The 18,639-nt window shown below is 47.6% G+C and overlaps 1 protein-coding gene across 5 annotated transcripts; it reads left to right on the forward strand.

Moving 5' to 3' along the window:
• The first annotated feature begins 379 nt into the window (after positions 1-379).
• On the forward strand, positions 380-7,519 carry S100A16 (S100 calcium binding protein A16). 5 transcript variants are annotated; one of them, XM_081494907.1, is made up of 3 exons: positions 380-732; positions 6,286-6,463; positions 6,760-7,519. In XM_081494907.1, exons 2-3 carry the CDS (start codon positions 6,311-6,313, stop codon positions 6,916-6,918), a joined length of 312 nt encoding a protein of 103 aa, XP_081351033.1. In that variant the 5' UTR covers positions 380-732; positions 6,286-6,310; the 3' UTR covers positions 6,919-7,519. The 5 variants fall into 5 exon arrangements, with proteins under 5 accessions (XP_081351033.1, XP_081351029.1, XP_081351031.1 ...); XM_081494903.1 differs by lacking the exon at positions 380-732 and adding an exon at positions 983-1,105 and having other exon boundaries at positions 6,576-7,519; XM_081494905.1 differs by lacking the exon at positions 380-732 and adding an exon at positions 983-1,105.
• Positions 7,520-18,639: the final 11,120 nt, after the last annotated feature.

Below are 18,639 nucleotides of genomic sequence, written 5' to 3' on the forward strand. Positions count from 1 at the left end.
GTTGGCAGTGGAAGTGACTGGGGGGACTCACACTCTCCCATCGATTTGGGTTGAGGAGGGCACCAGGCCTAAAAGGTGGGGGACCTGGTCCTTTCTGAGGGACAAGCTGTACTTTGCCAGTGGCCTGGCCCTCTGGCAGGAGAGCGGAGCGTGTATGCACACGTGGGGAAAAGGATATGAACCCAGGTGTGCTGGAGCCTGCATGACTAGCAGAAAGGGAACCGTGAGGCTGAGAAACAGGCTGACCGACCTGGGGTTGAATCTCAGCTCTGCCACTTACTATCTTTGGAACTTGGGGGCATCATCTCAGAGTATCAGTTTCCTCATCTGTAAAATGGGATTGGACATGTGATGTAACTACTCAGCAGAGAGGCTGACAGCAGAGTGAGAGGCCAGGGAGCTTAAGTCACTGGAGTGGGGGATGGGGCCCTTCTGGAGTCAGCTGTTGCCTCTGGGACATCCATGGCCAGTTTCCTATGGTATTTCACAGAAAGGGATAGAGGGGTCGTTTGCAGAAGAATTCTCTGTTGCACTTGAGGTCCTAGGGATGCGTGCGCTGAATGGGGAAGACAAGCAGCCACACTCTGGGTCCTTCTGACTGGAGCCGACAGAAATGGGCATTACTCTTGAAATCCCAAACAGTCATAGTTTCTGTGGCCAGTCCGCCGGCCTGGAACGCTAACTGAACTTGTCTGTTAGGGGCCGCTGAAACTGGGCTCCCAGTGACCCCAGGTGAGTAGGGCAGGTGACTGTCCTTCCCTTCCTTTCTCAAAGTTGTAAATTCTGCTCAGAGCCTGTGGGGCTAGGAGGGTGGGGTTGGGGGAGTACCACCTCTACCACTCCCTCTGGGGTGGGGGCGGAAGAGTGTTAAAAAAGGTGTGTATCCCTTTAACAAGGGCCCAACCCCAGGGCCCAGTCGAGAGGGAGCTCAGTCACTACCTCCCCACCGAGCCAGCTCTGCCGGGCAGGGCCGGGAGGGAGTGGGACAGAATCTGGGAGTGCAGCGGGGAGGAGTCCTGGCTGGGCTGAGCTCGGGGAGCTGCTTGGCAGTGCCAGAGCCCAGGCCCCAGAGCCCCGCAGGAGAGGAAGTGGACCGAGAAGGCAGGTGAGCACCCCAGGCCCGTCCTGGGAGGTCTGGGTCTGCCGAGGGGCCCCCGCAGGCTTGGGAGGCCGGGACTAGGGGCGGTGAAAGGGGCCTGAGGAGGGGGGCCCTGCAGAGACTGAGCAGGAAGGTTTCGTTAATTGTTAACTTTCTCCAAAGGCCAGTTTGGGAATGGAGCTTTCTGGTGGGGTCGGGGGCTGGAGAGGCCTTCAGAAGGAGTGGATGCAGTGGTGAGACCCCCTTCCCCAGCCCAGCAGCTGCCTGGGATCCTCTCCCCAGGTTGGGCCACTGAGCAAAGTGTTGAGGAGCTTTGATCCGATTTTTCCCCACAGTTCAGGGCAGATGTGTGTTGGCGGGGATTGGGGAGTAGCCAGATCCTGGACACAGGCTTCGCTGGGCTCTGAGAGCCGTGTCCTGGGACAGGTGATGAGGTCCAGGAGGAGCCAGCAAGGGCCCAGGGGGTCTGAGAGCAGCCTGAGGAGGGGAGGAAGCACCTGGGTGGCTTCTCTGTACCTCTGACTCCAGCAGGTCCCAGACGCTGACCCCATGTGCTCTGGGAGCTGTTCCTTGGGAGGGGCCCATGAGACCAGGAGAAACCTGGGTGAGGCCCCCTGGAGCCTGAATTCTAGGAGAGGGGCTGGGAAACTGGGCAGCTTCTTCTCTACCTCAGGACTCAGGCAGGTTCTGGCTTGACTTGCTTTGCTCGGTGGAGCCACCTGCCCTATGGAGCATTCCCCTGCCCTGCCCTGTCCAGGAGGGTGGGGGTGAGGGCAGGGATGCTGGGAGATGGAGCCCTGGAGTGCTGGGAAGCGGGGCTCACACTCTCCCCTTCGACTAGAGAGGCACTGTCTGGGTGTTGGTGAGGCCAAGTGCAGTAGTGTGTGTGTGTCCACACCAAACTCTTCCAGCTTAACTTGTCTGGAAAAAAAATTCAGATGAACAGGTTTCTTCCTCCAGCTACACACTCTGAAAGCAGAAGTGTTTGGAAGGTAGATGGATCACTCAAGCAGAGAGGATCAGAAGTGGCAGAATTCCTTGCTTATTATGATTGTGTATATTTGTGTATTAGATGCTGTGAGTTCTATGAGGGTGAGGAGGGGTGAGGCAGGGACACTTGTTTGAGATATTAGCTTCTGGGACTGGGAAAAGAGCTAGAGGAGGGGGAACAGAGAGAGTGGAGTTGTAGAGGTTGCAGAAGTAGTTGGGAACAGCCTTGCATATAGAGTAAAGCATTACCAGCCTGGTGTTAGATTGTGCCTTCCTGTGCTTTGGAGACAGCTGGGGCAAATGAGTGAATTAAGAAAGAAATGAATGAATGAGTCAATGAATGGATGAATAGGTAAACAAATGAATGGTGGATACAGGAGTGAGGTCAATGGAAGGGATGCAGAGAATGCCAAATTTAGGCTTGAGGGTGGACTAGGCTCTAGAGGGGAGATGACTAGGAGGGATAGGAGTCTAGGGACATATCCCAATACTTGGGAACAATTTAAGACTCAAGAAGTATGTGTGGAGTGGGGAAGAAAAGGTGAGTTTTAGAGTGTGTGGGCTCCATGTGGAAGGGGACTGGGGAGTTAAAGAGATGAGGGGGTGAAGAAGAGGCCCTTGGAGGGGTGGGGCCCAGTGCCTGGGGGTAAGAGGGTGGGGCTGGAGTGATTGAGACCCAGGAAGGTGGTGTCAGGGCAATTTGAGCTTTTGGAGAAGTCAGCAAGCTGGGCTGAGGTGGGCGGGGTGGGGGTGGGGGCCTCTTGGTTGCTCATTGATGAATCAGCCAAGGTGAAGACAATGAGAACTTTGCAGGCGGGTTGGGGGCCCCAGCTGAGAGGGTCCTTTGGAGGATGAATCCTTCTATTCCTGCTTTTTTGGAAGGCTGAAGTGTACTGTCCACCTCCCCCATCACTCTCAGGCCAGGATCTGCTTAGAGGAAAGTCAGTGTAGGAGTTACCTCCTGTCCCACCCTTCCCAGGGAGGGGCTGATGGGAAGGCCCACCACCTCTCTTCCCCCCAGCCCCTTGTCTGGGGACCCCCTGGCCTGGTTGGTGGGAGGACTGAGTAGGCAGGAGGGGCAGGTGACCTTGGAATGGGTGTAGTGACAGAGCCTGTCTCCTGGCCCCCAGGGGAGGGAGGTATGATGACACCTGACTATTAGCCTCTGATATCTTTCCTTCAGGAAAACTTCAGAAGAGCATTTTTTAACTCCGGCATTGTCCAGTTGACTAGAAGGTGGGGTGGGGAATTTTGGGAAGCTTGGGATCTGAAACCCACCTCTCTAGGTGACTGTGTGCTTGACAGTAGGTGCTGAGATGTCTCCTGGGAGCTCACCTATGTCTTTCCAGGGAGAGGCTGAGACATGGTAAAAAGGAAGGGCAGAACTGAGCTCCAGGAAGGCATGTGGTGGGAGGGGAGTGGGTGACCAGGGGGGAGAGGGACAGAGGCACATTGCCCTCAAACCCATTTCTTTCCCTTTGCTCTTTTTTTTTTTTTTTTTTAATTGTTTACTTATTTACTTATGGTTGCACTGAGTCTTTGTCGCTGTGCACGGGCTTTCTCTAGGTGGGGTGAGCGCAAACTACTCTCTAGTTGTGTTATTCAGGTTTCCCATTGTGGGGGCTTCTCTTGTTCTGGAGCACAGGCTCTACGAATGGGAGCTTCAATAGTTGCAGCTCTCAGGCTCTAGAGCATGCAGGCGCAGTAGTTGTGCTCCCTGGGTTTAGTTGTTCTGCTACTGGAGGAAACTTCTTGGAACAGTGATTGAACCCATGTCACTGGTGGGTGGCTTCTCATCCATCCTACCACCAGGGTAGTCCCACCCTTTCCTATTCGTATTTCCCACAGAATTCCTCATTTGGGGAACAAGGTCTAGGATGGGTAAAGTCTGGGGTTCTCTGAACTTTCTCCCTACTCCCAAGCCTAGTTGAGAGCAGTTGATAGAATTCTTGCTGACATGAGTGCAGCTTCAGGAATCCTCAGGAATATTGATCAGAGGCCTGGGCCATTCCCCATCCAGGTGCAGGAAGGCAGACGGTTCATGGACTGAAACACTTTTGTCTTCATTTGTGAACGTTAGAGCGTTTGTATGAAAGTCTTACAAAGGTGTAAACATTGAACCACACAATTACACACAATAAATAAAGAGGACTTCCCTGGTGGCTCAGATAGAAGAGAATCTGCCTATAGTGTGGGAGACCTAGGTCAGGAAGATCCCCTGGAGAAGGGAATGTCAACCCACTCCAGTATTCTTACCCGGAGAATTTCATGCACAGAGGAGCCTGGTGGGCTATATATAGTCCAAGGGAGTAGCAAAGAGTTGCACACAACTGAGCGACTGACACTTTCACTTTTCACTTTCACTGGAAAAAGAGTATGGTTTCCTATAGTTCTGGTCCCATATTTCATCCTTCTGGCCACAGACCAGATGGTCAGGTGGACGAGGCATGGGAGAGAAGGGGAGAATTCCTTGTCAGAGTTGCCTCAGCCTGACCCCTCTCCCTCTCAACTCTCCTTCCTTCCTGCATCCTGGCTTTGTCCTTCTGAATCTCACCCTTCCTTTAGAAGAAGTTTCATAGAAGAGACATTTTAGAAGGGTGGTCAGGGACGTTGGATACCTGGTGTCAGGGCTGGAAGGAGGTGGAATATTTATAGAACCTCTACCTTGAGCAAGGCATTGACCAGGTCATGTGGGCGAGGGGAGATGCAGAGATTAAAAGCAGGGTGGTTGTATATCTTGGATTTTAAAAAGTGGTCCCAAAGTCTCCGTGTCCTACTGTTTCGTTCAGGAAATGCAATGGCTGCATATAAGAAATACCATCCTTGCTTCAAGGAATGTCTGGTGTCTGAGGAGAGAAGATCCTAGAAGAGATTGCAGCCACACTAGCTAGTGGGCCCAGCCAACACCGGCTGAGAGTATGTGGGAGTCAGGGGAGGAGGGTGCTGAGGGCAAGGGTCAGGGCAACCTTCCCCAGGAGGTGCGGTTTGGGCAGGCTTCAGCTAGGTGGAGAGGGCAGGGTAAAGGGCACAGGAAGAGGGATGGATAGCCAAGAAGGGATTAGAAAGCAGGTGGCAGGGGTAGGGGCTGTGGTGGGGCCCGGGGAAGCAGACCTCCCTTCCAAAGCGAACCATGGGATGCCCTGATAACGGTGTCCACCTTCCAGAGCCAGGACCAATGGGCAAGGCGGCTGCAACTCATCCTTGGGCTTGGGGGTGGGAGGAAAGGCTCATTTGCCAGGGTTCACTTGGGGGGGCTCTGGGCATGGGCGGTGACTCACAGAGTAGATCCGCCTGCTCCCCTCATATCCTGTTATTCAGTTGGCTGTATCCGCTTGGAATGTGAGTGCCTTTTGTCCTGGGGCGAGGGGGTGACGTATGTAGCCTCTGGCTGGCTGCGGAGGCTCCATCTCCAGCTGTCTCCAGCTAGGGCAGGACCAGGCCTGGCTCCTCCTTAGATAATGGGGTTGGGGGGGGCAGTCCTTGGATCCTGCTGTATATTTTGAGGTGGGTATGAGGGAGGGTATGAGGGAGGTTAGGCTAGCCGGGGGTTGGTTGGGGGCCTGCACAAAGCCTGACCTAGTGGATCAGGATATTGTCCTTAACCAGAGAAGGACAGCCATGGCCAGAAACCCTGAACGCACTGTCCTGGAGCCAGACTGAAGGGTTAGGGAGATCCTAGGTCCATGCCTCCTGCTTTGCTGCCTGGGGCCAGGTCTCAGGCCACCTGGGATATGGCTCCTGTCCCTCCCCAGCTCCCATGGCCCATCCTAACAGTTTCTAGCTGTACTTGTTCCCGGGGCAGGGACCCTGGGTAGGCCGGGTATGGAGAGGGCAGAGGGATGGGTGCTGGCACTCACTGTCTTCCCACGGATCCTCTCTTCTCTCTGGGGCTCTGACAAGCCCAGTGCCTGGGGCTGGGGAAGGGCCTGGAAAACCTGCTGAGGCAGTTGAGCTGGAGATCACCTGAATGAGAGGAGACACATAGTTCTCATTCCAGGCCCACCTCCACGTCAACCCTGGGTTGTTGGGTTTTCCTTTCTCTGCCTCCTCCCCCGTCCCGAGGTTGGGGTCTGGCTGGCCAGCATGGGGGGGCCAGGGGACCAGGGAGTGGGGCCAGTGGGAGGACAGGGGCTGGGAGACCTAGGCAGAGATGTGGCCTGTGAGGTGTCCTCACTTCCCCTCATCCTGGTGCCCAGGCCCTGTGAGACTTGAGGCAGTGAGATGGCGGACTCCTACACGGAGCTGGAGAAGGCGGTGGTCGTCCTGGTGGAAAACTTCTACAAATATGTCTCCAAGCACAGCCTGGTCAAGAACAAGATCAGCAAGAGCAGCTTCCGGAAGATGCTTCAGAAAGAGCTCAACCATATGCTGACGGTGAGGTTCCCCCTACCCAAGGGCCTGGCCTTCCTCACCCCCACCCCTCCTCAGCCCCCAAAGCCCTGTCCTCTCCGGGTGTCCTTCCCAACTGCTTTCTCTGTCCTTTCAGAGTTACTCCCCGCCAAACCAGGGTCTCAACTCCACCCAGGCCTCTGTCTTCAGCGTGCCCAGGCCTGAGCCAGTGAGGGCTCTGTTCCCATTTTCCAAGGCAGCAGCAGCCCAGGCCTGGGGTCCTGCCTGGAGCCGCTGTAGAGCTGCCACATCAACACTGCTGATCCTTGATTCTCCCCCAGGACACGGGGAACAGGAAGGCTGCTGACAAGCTCATCCAGAACCTGGATGCCAACCACGACGGACGCATCAGCTTTGACGAGTACTGGACCTTGATAGGAGGCATCACTAGTCCTATCGCCAACCTTATCCGCCAGCAGGAGCAGCAGAACAGCAGCTAGAGGGCCCCTCCCGCCGTCCCTTCCCCCCATGCCCTTCCTACGCTCCCTCCTCAGCCTCCTCTGCCCACCCAGGTGCCCCCCCCACCCCCGTCCTCTCTTCTCCCTCTAGACCCTCTTCGGACCATAGCTGAATAGAGTAAGGGGAAACGTCAGGGCCCCTTTGTGAGTGTCTCAGTCTGGGGGTGCCTCCTTGTGGGTCTCAGTCCTTGGAGCCAGCGGACCCTGGAGCCCCTCTGTGACAATGCTGTATAGGGACCCAAGAGTTTCCCTACCTGTTCAGTCCATCTACCCTTCTGACTTCCGATGTTCCTGCCTGATTCCGGGCCTCTCCTGACCTCAGAGGTCAGCTTGCTGCTTCAGGTCTCCGGGTTCCTGGCAGCACCAGCAGGGACTTCTCTCTCGCTCTCCCCTCAGACCCTCTGCTGGGTAGAGGAGACTTCCAGGGATTGTCCTCCAGCTGCCTCTGCGTCTGGAAACAGGGTCGAGCCCTCTCCCTCCTCTTCAGCACTGAAATGGGAAAAAGGCTGGATCTAGAGTTTTCCTCCCCCTCACCCAGTCCCTTTGTCATGTTTATTAAAGCCTTTCCACTCCTTGGAACATCCTCATGCTTTGGTGATCTTTGCCATAGTCCCTAAGGCAAGGGAGCAGCAAGGGGGGGATCTCTTGAGAAACCCCAAGGGCAGAGGAAGAAAGAAGAACTCTGGGACCCTGCAGGTGCTGTCAGCAATAGGTCAGCAACTTTTTCCCTCCTCCTTGAAGGACCAAGGTCACATGTCATTACCTCTGGGCCCTCATAGCCCAAACTCACATTCAACTTCTGGGCACACAGTGCATCTCATTTAGTCCTCACTGCAATTCCAGGAGAGAGGGGCCACAACTCTCATGTTGAGTCATGAGTAGGACTGAGATACTGAATTCTCATCAATAGATTATTCTAGTACACAGAGAAGTTTATGGGATGAGGAAGTGGGGTGCAAAGAAAGAGGAGTGTGGGAGGCCAAAGTTAGGTCTTACACCTGATGTGGGGGACAATGACAGCTTCTGTGTTTCTTCCCTGCCATAAAAATACAGCACATGCCCCCAGGAGAAATAGGGCAGGAGGTCCAGCCTGCAGGGCTCTGGATCAGTGGTTTTCAACCCCAGGAAGTGTACCCCAAGGTTTAAGGTTTTTAAAAAGATGCACAGTCATAAACAGTTTTACAGTTTTATTGGAATCCATTACAGATCCTCAACCTTCTAAGAGTGACCTGGCTCAGTATGAGCTTGCGGTCAAACTATATGTTTAATATGGTGCCATTTGTCTATTTGTTACTTGTTTTTTTTTTTCTTTTTGTTGCTTTTTTTTGGTGTCATCAGTTCAGTTCAATTTAGTCACTCATTCGTGTCTGACTCTTTGCGACCCCATGGACTGCAGCACGCCAGACTTCCCTGTCCATCACCAACTCCCTGAGCTTGCTCAAACTCACGTCCATCGAGTCGGTGATGCCATCCAACCATCTCATCCTCTGTCATCCCCTTCTGCCTTCAATCTTTCCCAGCATCAGGGTCTTTTTCAATGAGTCAGTTCTTTGCATCAGGTAGCCAAAGTATTTGATGTCAAGGAATATTTGCTTGTTATGATGTCATGAGGATGTCTCCCTAAGTTTTCTTCTATGAGTTTTATAGTTTCAGGTCTATGTTTAGGTTTCCATTTGAGTTAATTTTTGTATATGGTGTAAGGTAAGGGTCCAAATTCATTCATATGTACATGAATATCCTGTTTTCCTAATACCATTTGTTGAGGAGACTATCACTTTCCCATTGTGTGGTATTGATATCCTTATTGAAAACCATTCAATCAAAAATGTGAGGGTGTAGTTTTGGGCTCTCCACTGTGGTCCATTGGCCTGTATGTCTGTCTTTTTGCCAGTTCATACTGTTTGGATTACTGTAGCTTTGTAATGTGTTTTGAAATCAGGATGTGTGAGGCCTCCAGCTTTATTCTTCTTTCTCAAGATTGTTTTGACTACTTGGGGTCCTTTGAGATTCCATATAAATTTTAGGATAGTATTTTCCTATTTCTGAAAACAATGCCATTGGGATTTTGATAGGGATTTCATTTAATCTCTAGATCACTTTGGATAGTATGAACATTAAACTATATTAAGTCTTCCAATCCATGAATTTGGGATGTCTTTCCCTTTATTTGTGACTTCCTTAATTTCTTTCAGCAATCTTTTGTAGTTTTCTGTGTACAAGCCTTTTGCCAAGGACTTGATGTGGTAGTTCCTTAAAGCCTAAGGTGTGAGGATGCCATGAAAGATCCCGTAGGCAACTCAGAATAGAGCTCCCTATACTGTCCTTGGTTTGTGCCTGGAGACTAACACTTTACCTGTCAAGAGTTTAGAACAGCAGGTGGGAAATGAGCAGATGTGTGACCCCAGTTAGGGGGTTACTTCTAGAGGGTTCTAAGTGTAACCCTAGAGCACTGGAGATGACGCTGAGCTTCAGTGGAGGTCAGAGAAACTTACCAACAGTCATTGCTTGGGCTCCAGAGCCTGGAGCCAGAGAGGCCTCAGAGGAACAAAAGCAGCCACTTCGAGGTCAGGCAGCTCAGCTGGAGGCCTCTCTGGGGAGTGTTGGGGCCAGCAAAGGGTCAGCCTTTCTTCCTCACCCAGGAGTCCAGGGACCAGATGGCCTGAGCAGGGCCTGAGCAGAGCAGGGGGACAGGGGCCAGAAACAGGTTTCTGTGGCGGTCCCCCAGTGGAGCTGAGAAGGGTCTCTGTCTGGGGTCTCGCACTGGCCTGGCCTAGTGTCTAAACTATTGGGACTAAGGGGGTGGGTACCCAATAAATTGTGCCCATCAAACCCATCTGTCACCAGGCTTGTCATTCTACAGGGCAAGAACCTGGCTTATCTTGCCACATTAAGGTAAGAACACTAAAACCACCTGGGTCAGCTTTTGTATTTCCTATACATTTTGGTTTTCCTTTCCATTTCTATTTCTAGTAAAGTCCCTTTCAGAAAACAAAACAATCCTTTCCGCAAGTCCAGTGTTAAAAGTTTTAAAACACTTTTCTCATCCAAGGCTCTTGTGGTCCTGGCAGCCCTATGAGACAGGAAGCATAATCCACATCTTACAGATGAAGATATCGAGGCTCAGAGAAGTGACGTGACTTAGTTAAAGACACACTGCTGATCTGACCAGTGGACCTGCCGCTCAGGCTCCTGCTATTACTAACCCTGTGTGGACTGCCCAAAGGGCAGAGGCTCTGGTCTGTGTCTTGGCCCCAGTGATTATGAAGCATTTAAGCCCCTTACAGGCCCTGGATGGTGGTTGCGGTTGCTTCTGCTGAGGACACATTCATTTATTTATTCATTCACTCATTCAGAGCATAGTACTTTGGGGTCTTCCTTGGTCCAGTTGTTAAGAATTCGAGTTTCCACTGTAAGGAGTGTAAGGAGCGTGTGTTCCATCCGGGCAGTGTGGCCAAAAAATATATATATATGAATATAGTACTTGTATGTGCCAGGCACAGTAGATAGTGCAGTAAGAAGAGAAGGAAAAATGTTTCTTTTTTTTTTATAGGACTTTCAGTTTAGAGAAGACAACAAACAACCATGCAATCACACAAACAAGTGGATGATTACAAACTGAGGTCAACTGCCAAGGGATCATATTTACAGCAAAAAAAATTTTTTTTCCCCTGCATCAGGGCTCTTGTGGGATCTTAGTTCCTCGATCAGGGATCAAACCTGGGTCATGATAGTGAAAGCACTGAGTCCTAAACACTGGACCACTAGGGAATTCCCTATAGTATTTTTAAACAAAGAAACCTGATTTAGTCTGGGAGTGGGGAGTGTCCTTATGGAAGTGACTCTTGAGATTTAAAAGATGAGCAAAAGTTATCCAGGCAAGGGGAAGATTGTGAGAGTAAAGTTGAGGGGAAGAAGTGCTACCCAAATAGAAAGACCATCATATGCAAAGGTTTTGTGGCAGGAAGCTCCTTTTTACTGAGGGAAAATGAGTGTGGCTAAAGCCCAATAACAAGATGGGGCTGGAGAGTTAGTTCCCTCAGGGACATGTTAAGGATTGGCAGCCACTGAATGGTTTTTTTCAGCAATGTGAGCATGTGTGTGTGTTTGTGTGCACTTGGGTGTGTGATGTGCTCAGATTTGCATTTTGAAAAATTTCACTTATTTTGCCACATGAGAAAGATTAAGAGAGGGGCTAAAGTAGGGGCAGGGAGACCAGTGAAGAGATATTTTAACAAATAATAATTAATTGTTACTGAGTACTTACTCCATATGAGGTTTCTCTGGTGGCTCTCTGGTTTTCTCCAGTGAAGGACAAGGAAGCCTGGCATGCTGCAGTCCATGGGGTCACAAAGAGTCAGACACAACTGAAAGACTGAACAACAAGTGACTCAGTGGTTAAGAATCCATCTGCTAATGCAGGGGATGCGGGTTTGATCCCTAGGTCAGAAAAATCCCCTGGAGAATGAAATAGCAACTAATTCCCCTATTCTTGTTGGGAAATCCCATGGACAGAGGAACCTGGTGGGCTGCAGCCCATAGCATTGCAAAGAGTTGGATCAGACACGACTTAGCAACTAAACAAACAAGGTTAGTCTATACAGGTACTGTTCTGAGTATTTCACACATATTAAATCTCTAATCCCCAGAACCCAATGAAGTAAGTACTTCTGATATCCTCATTTTACAGGTGAGGAAACCAAGGCACAGAGAAGTTACATAACTTACCAGAGATCATACAACTGATAAGTGGTGGAACCCGGGCAGTCTGATTTGGGAGCTGCAGCTCTTAACTACGACTGTCTCCTGAACTCCGGTAGAGAGAGTTAGAGTGCAGGCTCATTTATCCCAATCAGCATGTGCTTGTTTGGTGCTCACTACCTGCCATGTGGTATTCTATCTTTGTGGAGCTTGGAGGCTAGTTAGGTGGAGATACATGAGCAGTAAGCAAACAAGGAAATCATATGATGTGTCAAAAAGAATAAAGCAGAGATGAAGAACGGTGAGTTGTGGGGAGAGGGGTGGTGGGGAGATGTGAGAAGCAGATGCATTTGTGAGAGATTTAGGGGTGAAATCATCAGGTCTTGATGGAATGGACACAATGGACCAGGGAGAGGCAGGTGTCCAGGAGACTGATATTTCTGACTAGTGAAACCAGATGGATGGTGGTGCCATTTATTGCCACAGGGAAAACTGGAGGAGGCCTAGATTCGGGGGAGTAGGTGTGTGGATATAGCAAGTTTAGTTTTATGTAGTAATGTCAAAGGAGTCTTTGGATATACATATCCAGAGTTCAGAGGAGAGGGCTGGATTGGCAGGTTGGGAAGCAGAAACATATAGACGGAAACCTAAGCACTGGGCATGGATGAGCTTACCAAAGCATAGAGCGTGAAACGAGAAGAGGTTCTGTCTAAAGAGCATCTGCAATTCTGACACCAATTTTAATTTTAGAGTGTGAGTTTTCCCCCCACATCACCAAGCAGGGTATCCTAAACTCAGCTCAATTCTGACACTTTTATCTACCAGGAGACAGCATGAGACCTACCAGTTAAGGGCTCAGTCCTACAAAACGTCCCCCCAAACCCTCCCACTTTGTTACCAATCGAAACTCTACCTATAAAGAGAGGTTTTCACAACCCTTTCTTTCAGTTCAGTTCAATTCAGTCACTCAGTCGTGTCTGACTCTTGGCGACCCCATGGACTGTAGCATGCCAGGCCTCCCTGTCCATCACCAACTCCCGGAGCCTACCCAAACTCATGTCCATTGAGTCAGTGATGCCATCCAACCATCTCATCCTCTGTTGTCCCCTTCTTCTCCCGCCCTCAATCTTTCCCAGCATCAGGGTCTTTTCAAGAGTCAGCTCTTCGCATCAGGTGGCCAAAGTATTGGAGTTTCACCTTCAACATCACTCCTTCCAATGAACACCCAGGACTGATCTCCTTTAGGATGGACTGGTTGGATCTCCTTGCAGTCCAAGGGACTCTCAAGAGTCTTCTCCATTCTTCTGTGCTCAGCTTTATTTATAGTCCAACTCTCACATCCATACATGACCACTGGAAAAACCATAGCCTTGACTAGACGGACCTTTGTTGGCAAAGTAATGTCTCTGCTTTTTAATATGCTGTCTAGGTTGGTCATAACTTTCCTTCCAAGGAGTAAGCGTCTTTTAATTTCATGGCTGCAATCACCATCTGCAGTGATTTTGGAGCCCCCAAATAAAGTCAGCCACTGTTCCCACTGTTTCCCCGTCCATCTGCCATGAAGTGATGGGACCGGATACCATGATCTTAGTTTTCTGAATGTTGAGCTTTAAGCCAACTTTTTCACTCTCCTCTTTCACTTTCATCAAGAGGCTCTTTAGTTCTTCTTCACTTTCTGCCATAAGGGCGATGTCATCTGCATATCTGAGGTTATTGATATTTCTCCCAGCAATCTTGATTTCAGCTTGTGCTTCATCCAGCCCAGCGTTTCTCATGATGTACTCTGCATATAAGTTAAATAAGCAGGGTGACAATATACAGCCTTGATGTACTCCTTTTCCTACTTGGAACCAGTCTGTTGTTCCATGTCCAGTTCTAACTGTTGCTTCCTGACCTGCATACAGGTTTCTCAAGAGGCAGGTCAGGTGGTCTGGAATTCCCATCTCTTTCAGAATTTTCCACAGTTTTTTGTGATCCACCCAGTCAAAGGCTTTGGCATAGTCAATAAAGCAGAAATAGATGTTTTTCTGGAACTCTCTTGCCTTTTCAATGATCCAGAGGATGTTGGCAATTTGATCTCTGGTTCCTCTGCCTTTTCTGAAGCCAGCTTGAACATCTGGAAGTTCACGGTTCATGTATTGCTGAAGCCTGGCTTGGAGACTTTTGAGCATTACTTTACTAGCCTGTGAGATGAGTGCAATTGCGCAGTAGTTTGAGCATTCTTTGGCATTGCCTTTCTTTGGGATTGGAATGAAAACTGACCTTTTCCAGTCCTGTGGCCACTGCTGAGTTTTCAAAATTTGCTGGCATATTGAGTGCAGCACTTTCATAGCATCATCTTTCAGAAGTTGAAATAGCTCAACTGGAATTCCATCACCTCCACTAGCTTTGTTCGTAGTGATGCTTCCTAAGGCCCACTTGACTTCACATTCCAGGATGTCTGGTGACATTTTAGGTGAGTGATCACATCATCGTGATTATCTGGGTCATGAAGATCTTTTCAGTACTAGAGCACAATTCTCTTCTTCAGATAATCACGTGGCATCACCCTCATCTACTTAAGGTCTTTGATCAAATGTCACTCTCTCAGTAGAACCTTCCTGATCACTTTATTTAAAATTGAACCTCTCCACAGGCTGGTATGCCCTATTTCCACTTCCTGCTTTATTTTTCCTCATGGCACTTATGACCTCTAAAATTCCATGTGTTTTTACTTTTTCTCCGTTGTTTATTGCAAGCACCACAAGGGAAGATTTCATTGTCTCACTTGTTCACTGCAGTGTCCCCCAGTGCCTAGCACACAGTAAGTACTTAATATTTGTTGGGTTTTCCCAGGTGGCTCAGTGGTAAAGAACCTGCCTGCCAATGCAGGAGACGCAAGAGACTGGGTTCAATCCCCGGGTTGGGAAGATCCCCTGGAGAAGGAAACAGCAACCCACTCCAGTATTCTTGCATGGGAAATCCCACAGACAGAGGAGCCTGGTGGGCTACAGTCCGTGGGGTCACAAGGAGTTGGATACAACTGAGCGCGCGCACACACACACACAGTATTTGTTGAATAAGTGAACTTCCATGTGGATGACTCACAGTACATGAAACTGACCAAGTCCAACAACAAACTCTTGGTTTTCCCTCTTGATTCATTTCCTCAACCCCACCTCCCACGTTAATGGTGCTACCATCTGCACATGTTCAAGTCAAATCCAGAAGTCTTCCTGGGTTCTTCCTTACGTCTCACTCCCCATACCTAATTGATCAGCAAGTTCTATTGGTTCTACCTCAAAAGTAAATCTCAAAATATTCACTTCTTTCTCTCTATAATGCCCTTCCTATCACCTCATTAATTTTTAAATTAAAAATTAAAAAAAATTTTCTTTTGGCCATGTGCCATGCAGGATCTTAGTTCCCCAACCAGGGGGATCAAACCCATGTCCCACGCAATGAAAGCACAGAGTCTTAACCACTGAACCACCACGACCACCCTTCCCATCATTTCAAAGCCATCACTATCTCCCTGTCACTGCAAGGGCCAGTCTTCTCTGCTTCCCACAAATCCTGCTTCAATTCGTTCTTGAAATAACTGCCAAGGTCATCTTTTCTCCTTCTAAACGAATGCCCATGACCCATATCCATCCGTAGCAGCAACAAGAACAATAAATTAAGCAGCAAGGTACAGAGAAGAAATAAAAAAATTAATCACTATCCCACTGCCCAGAAATAAGCATTAACCATTTGTTGAATACCATTTGGCTCTCTCTCATCAGTACAGACAGCTAGAGAGACTGATAGATAGATTACAGAAGAAAAAGTTATAAAAATGTACATGTTATTTATAATAAAAGAAGCTATTTAAGTTTTGCTTGTAGATAAAAGGGAAAAATAGCAGAGGGAAAATGAACAAATTACTGAATTTCAGGTAAATTATTTTTCATCATGAGAAATATTAATGTGTAAAAGAGTCAGAGATAAAAAAACAACTCCTCATCACCTACCAGAAGGATGAGGAAAACAGTATATTTATGCTTACTTCCATTTCCCCTCTCCCAATCTACCAATTGCTGAGAGTAATATTAGTTAATTTTAAAATGTTGACATATACAATATTTACATTCTGCTTTGTAACCACAATATCCAAGGCAAGTTTAGTTTTAGTTCTATGAATTCAGCACTCACAAACAGGCCTTTCAGCTTGGCTTCTTCATTTCAGCATCCTTTATTTGAGTAATTATTTGGTTGATTGGATTTCAAAGGGCTCTTGGCTTCTGTATTTCCTGAGTTCTTTCAGCTTGAGACTTGCTGCTTGGCAGGGCATAAAATTCTCAGGTCCTACATTCTTTCTCTCTGTACCCTGTAGACATGGCTCCTCCATTTGCTACCGATGCGAGTTCCTTGGGAAAATCTCAGGCTAAACAACTTTTCCTACCTTGTCTATGACTTACTTTCCCTTCATGGATGCTCTCTCCTTTCATATTCTTTTTCTACTATTTTAATGATGAAATATTTCATGTATATAGAAAAGTAGAGAAAACAGCACAGCATCCAATCATAATCTTTTCTGAATTTAAACATTAAAAAATTATTTGCTTTAGGTCCCTTAATGCAAACAAAACTTACAGATCTAGGTGAAGGCCTCTACATGCAATCCTTTATTGCACTGACCTTCTCCACAGCTGTAGCCAGTGTTGGGGAGGAAGAAATTCTCCTCTGCCCTCCTAGGTTCTTCTAGCTGATCTAAGAATTAAGTTGACATGAGACCAATTAACAGGAGAAAATCAAACAAAAGGTTAATAATACGTATATGTGGGAGAGACCCAGGAAAACTGCATATTAGTATCTCACCAGAATGGTCAAAACCCTCTCTTTAAGTAACATCTTCAGCTAAAGACAAAAGAGGAATTTGGGGGGCAGTGGTTTAGAACTTCAGAGGGAAGGAAGATAATTCAGTCGGAGATGGAAAAGCAAATATTTGGTAAATAAATGTTTGCTGGGCCATGAGGAGACAATGGGACACTAGTGGACTCTGATCTTGCCCTACCACACCTAGCCTAGATTCTTTGCAGCTATCTTTGGTGATAGCTTTGTTTTGGCTTTTATCTAAATTCTTTAGGCAGGGCTTCCCTGGTGGCCCACTGGACAAGAATCCACCTGCCAATGCAGGGGGACGTGGATTTGATCCTTGGTTCCAGAAGATTCCACATGCTGTGGAACAACTAAGCCCATACGCCACAACTACTGAGTCTCTGTGCCGAAACTACTGAAGCCCAGGGGCCTAAAGCCTGTTCTCTGCAACAGGAAAAGTCACTGCAACGAGAAGCCAGGGCACTGCAAGGAAGAGTAGCACCCCTCCCTCCTCACCTCCCCCCTCACCTCCCCCACCACTGCTGGCTGCAACTAGAGAAAACCCACGCAAAGCAACAAATATCCAGCTCAACCAAAAAATAAATATATGTATATTTTTGGCAGCTAAGGGGGAGGTAAAAAGATACAAAGAGCTGGTTCATTGGAAAAGACCCTGATGCTGGGAAACATTGAAGGCAAAAGGAGAAGGGGGTGGCACAGGATGAGATGGTAAGGAGATAGCGGAGGGCAGAGGAGCCTGGCGTGCTGCAGATCATGGGATCTCAAGGAGCTGAACACAACCTAGTGACTGAAGAGCAACAACAGAATAGAAAGACTTCCTGAATCTTATGTTTCTTAAAATTAAATGAATCTTCAAGCCAAAGGGACACATTTTGGGGTAGCAAAGTTTGCTCTCATACATCACCATCCCCAATTATGTGTTTATGAATTTCTTGGTTAAAAAAGATAACTTTGATCACATATGTACATATTCCTAAGCAATATGTTATTTAGTATTGCATGTTATTGCACTTTAAACAAATAGTACGGTAAGGTGGAGATTCTTTTGCCACTTCCTCTCTTATTTTACCCATATTGATGGAGTTGACTTGTTTTCATTACTGTATCATATTTCATTGTTTAAATATGCTCTAATTTATTTCTCTATACTGTTGATGAACACTAAGGCCTTTTTCTTTTTTTTCCTATTTCTTTTAAAGCTATTTTATTACCTATTAATTAAAATTTTTGTTGTATTATAATAAGGAAACATAATTATAACCTGTGTAATAATGATTCTTTGGAACCTATTGAGACTTTTTTTGCATCCTAGAGTTTATTCAACATTACATGACCCACATGTGCTAGAAAAAAATGTTTATTTTCTTTTTGTTGAGTGTGAAATTATATATATATATACATATATATAGACTAACAGTATGAATTTACCAATAACATCATTCAGCTATTTTATATTTCTGTTTATTTTTTGTCTCCTTAATCAGTTTCTGAGAAGAGTGTATTACAATTTCTAACCATAATTTGTTTATTTATTTCTTCCAGAACTTTTGTTAGCTGTTGCTTTATATAGTTTGAGGCTATATTACTGGTGTTTGTATGTTCATGATGTTTGTATTTTCTTGTATTATGTTCCTCTTGTTTCTTATATTTTTTCAACTTGAATTCTCTTTTATCAAACATCAAAATTACTTCCCATATATTTCTTTAAAAAAAAAAAACAGCAACTACTTATTTATTTATTAGGCTGCAGTCAATCTTAGTTGCAGCATGTTGGATCTAGTTCCCTGACTGGGGATGGAACCTGGGTGCCCTGAATTGGGAGCACAGAGTCCTAGCCTTTGGACCACCAGAGAAGTCCCCTGATAATTCTTATGCTTTATATTTACCTGGTATATTTTCACTCGGTTTTTTTTGTTGTTGTTGTTGTTGTTCAGTCACTAAGTCATGTCTGACTCTGCAACCCCATGAACTGCAGCATGGCAGGCCTTCCTGTCCTTTACTATCTCCCGGAATTTGGTCAAACTCATGTCCATTGAGTTGGTGATGCCATCCAACCATCTCATCCTCTGTCGCCCCCTTCTCTTCCTGCCCTCAATCTATCCCAGCATCAAGGTTTTTTCCAATGAGTCAGCTCTTCACATAAGG

The sequence above is a fragment of the Giraffa tippelskirchi genome, chromosome 5 (assembly GCF_054371585.1).
Source record: "Giraffa tippelskirchi isolate mGirTip1 chromosome 5, T2T-mGirTip1v1.2.pri, whole genome shotgun sequence".
In the NCBI taxonomy this organism is placed as follows: Eukaryota; Metazoa; Chordata; class Mammalia; order Artiodactyla; family Giraffidae; genus Giraffa; species Giraffa tippelskirchi.

Excerpts from the sequence above, each read along its gene's own strand:
- S100A16 (XM_081494903.1), top strand. The coding sequence starts at position 6,311 with ATGGCGGACTCCTACACGGAGCTGGAGAAGGCGGTGGTCGTCCTGGTG. Across the intron at positions 6,464-6,575 it reads AGCTCAACCATATGCTGACG|AGTTACTCCCCGCCAAACCA; the intron begins GTGAGGTTCCCC and ends CTGTCCTTTCAG.